This window comes from Vicia villosa, unplaced genomic scaffold, assembly GCF_029867415.1.
Source record: "Vicia villosa cultivar HV-30 ecotype Madison, WI unplaced genomic scaffold, Vvil1.0 ctg.002395F_1_1, whole genome shotgun sequence".
Taxonomy (NCBI): domain Eukaryota; kingdom Viridiplantae; phylum Streptophyta; class Magnoliopsida; order Fabales; family Fabaceae; genus Vicia; species Vicia villosa.
The window spans coordinates 152,268-155,294 of NW_026705917.1; the positions used below are offsets into that span (position 1 = coordinate 152,268).

The 3,027-nt window shown below is 42.7% G+C and overlaps 1 protein-coding gene across 1 annotated transcript; it reads right to left on the minus strand.

Moving 5' to 3' along the window:
• Positions 1-526: 526 nt before the first annotated feature.
• Positions 527-2,011, minus strand: LOC131638719 (uncharacterized). The gene is made up of 2 exons (XM_058909278.1): positions 1,180-2,011; positions 527-1,065 (listed from the first exon to the last, which is right to left on the minus strand). The coding sequence occupies exons 1-2, from the start codon at positions 2,009-2,011 to the stop codon at positions 527-529; spliced, it is 1,371 nt and encodes a 456-aa protein (XP_058765261.1).
• Positions 2,012-3,027: the final 1,016 nt, after the last annotated feature.

The following is a 3,027-nucleotide window of genomic DNA, read 5'->3' on the forward strand; positions in this document are numbered from 1 at the left end:
TCCAGCAACGCTCTTTCTAAGCTCTTCTTATCCTTGGACAACGACATGGAGGGTCTCCATAAGTTGGGTCATCCTTTCCCCCATAACATCCATATCCCTACGGAGGGCAGCTTGATTCTGTTCAAATTGGTCCATGATTCTCTTCTCGTTGTTTCTGGTGCGGTAAGGATGTAAGAAAGTCAGCTTCGTCGTCGGGAAAGAAATCTGTTGTTGGAAGGGACCCCAATTAGAATCTGATAAAAAACCTGTAAATGCAATATGATATGAGTGCATGGGTGCATGTGTGCATGTTTTATTATTTTCAAGACTTTTTAGCTTTGTCTCAAACCAACAACACAAGATAACGGAGAAGATAGTGAAGCATAACCAAGATAAGCACAACCAAGATAAGCAAACATAATCGATTAATTCTGCAACCAAGTTCTTGAAGTACAAAATATTCTGCTCCCATGAGCCAACAAATACAGCAATAGAAATAAGAATCCCATCCAACAAGTCTGGTGGTGATTCTACAACAAAGTCAACACTAAGCAGGATCTCCCATGTCCAAATGACGAAGGGGGCTGTCTCCAATGTTCTTATAGCTCCAGGTCTTCATTTCTTCAAAAAGCTTTTTGGTCTCAGCACGGGTTGGCCTCTTAATGATTTCTTGAATCAGTAAGTCCTTTCTGAAATGCATGGTTTCCATGTAGCGGTTCTTCAACTCCCAACATCTGGCTTCCTCTTGAGCTTGGGTATTACCTTGACCTTTTTCTTCTACTTGACCCTTCAACTTTCGGATTTCTTCATAGCACTTTTCTAAGGTTCCTTGGCGTTCCAACAAGAGTTTTTCTGCTTTCTTTCGACGAGCCCTTTCTGAATTGGCTTCTTTAGTCTGAATCTGGAGTCTTTCAGTCAAATCTGCCAACTGAGCCTCGTAATGTTCTTTCAGCTTCTTCTCTTGAGATTCAGTAGATTTAGGGTCTATAGTCACTCTTGGCCTTTTCTGAGAAGTACTTCCTCTAGCATACAATTCTTCAAGCTCTATTTCTCTTATCTTCAACTTATGGAGAGCAGAAAGCTTCTCTTGCCTAGCAGTATTCATCTTAACTTGCATTGTTTCCATTTGTTCAGTCAATTTCCGATTCTTCTCAACAGTTCGATTATAACGAGGCATGGAGACAATGTTGGGTTGTTCACCAGCAGGATGATATAAGGGATCTTTAGGAGGGAAAGGCATCCCTTGGGTGTTAGCCACAGTCTTGACCCACTCAGTATAGTCTTTATAAGTTGCACAGTCTCTCTGACCAAAATGCTTCTTATCTCTCCAGCAAATACTTTTCCAGGCTTGCACAGCTTCTGCCATTTGTCCAATGTTGGTGGCTACATGATAGAAAATGTTCTCAGCTATCTCTGTTTGCTCAGGTGGACTGATAAAAGCATATCCAAATGTTCTTCTAGCTAGGACGGGGTTATAGTTGATTCCGCCTCTAAGACCCATGAGAGGTACGTTTTTGAACTTTCCGCAACTCATAATAACTTCCATGTCATCTAAAGCTCTATTGTACCAGACAATATCTTTAGCCCTCAGCCCCATAATCCTCTCAGCCCACTTAGATGTGTGTCTATTATCAATGAAAGCACCACGCTCAGGCAAATGCGACCTGAACCAACGATATAACAACGGGGCACAGAATCTAACCAAACCTCCCTTTTGACTATTCTTGTGATGGATGAAGTGATAAACGTCCCCCAAAAGTGTAGGAACCGGATTCTGCAGAATGAATACATGAATGGCATTCATATCAACAAAGTCGGGCACGTTTGAGAACATCATGATACCATAGATACTTAGAGCCAGGATAGCCCTAAATGTATCCCATTCTTTTGCTTCAGCAGCATCGCAACCCCTCTTGACCAGAAACTCCATACGAAAACCAAAGTATCCTCCTTTCTTGGTGAGATTTGCTTCCACGACCGACTTGCTCAAATAAAGAGCCTTAGAAATTTCAATGGACGTAGGGGCCTCCATGGTGCTATAGTACGGGACTTCTTCTTTTCTGACTGGAAGGCCGAGGAAAAGAGAATACTCCTCCAATGTGGGAACCAAGAGATAGTCGGGGAACGTGAAACAGCGCAGAGAAGGACTGTGGAACTGAAGCAGGGTATGGACTCCCTCTTGCTCATACTTGGTGAATGGCATTTTGAGAAGGCTCAGAATATACCCATATTTCTCTCGGAACTTGGTCGACTCATCTGGCGTGATCTTCTTCGCTAAACACCCAAGAGAATCCAGTTTCGGATTCGGGAATGTATAGGAGATGTTGCGACTACCAGTCTTCAATGGTGGAGCCATGTGTTGGTCGGAGACAAAGCCAAAAGTTCCTGAAAATAAATGAACATGCATGTTAAATGATATGGCGGAATGCATTTCATTGGGAGAATCCTAAAGCCTTTTCATTATTTCTTTTCTTTTCTTCTATTCTTTTCTTTCTTTTTTTTTTTTTTTTTTTTTTGCAAATAGGTATATACATTATGCTCTTTTTTTGGAAATAGATTTTAGGATTCTCCACGAATGAATGAAGTGAGGTGGATGCAATAGCATGATGTGTCATGTGTGCAATGTGGTGAGAGACTGAATGTCCCTCGCAACTTTAGACATCTGGGTAACACTGAATGTAACAGGTTCAAAATTCCGGCTTTAGATTGCGAAATGGAAATCCGGGTGTGATGAAGGCTAGTATCCTGTCCCTCCCCAACTCACAGGTATGAATTCTAGACACGGACAGGTGGTCCCTAATGGTCACCAGGGTCTACAATTCCCATGGGGTACAAAGTGTTTGAGGCAACAAGCGTGCCAGACACAGTGTTCCATGAAAGAACCTCGCCCAGTTGTGGTACCCCATGTCAAACTCAGCCATAGCAAGCACTACGGGAGTCAACATGAGCATCCACGCTAATCCTATGTGTCACTAGCCTGGGTAGTGGGCCTTTTACCTCAAAACCCCCACCTGCAAAATAAAGCAGAAAAATATGTGGCCCCCACGG

Excerpts from the sequence above, each read along its gene's own strand:
- LOC131638719 (XM_058909278.1), bottom strand. The coding sequence starts at position 2,011 with ATGGAGGCCCCTACGTCCATTGAAATTTCTAAGGCTCTTTATTTGAGC. Across the intron at positions 1,066-1,179 it reads TCCCTTATATCATCCTGCTG|AGAAGCTTTCTGCTCTCCAT; the intron begins GTGAACAACCCA and ends CTGCTAGGCAAG.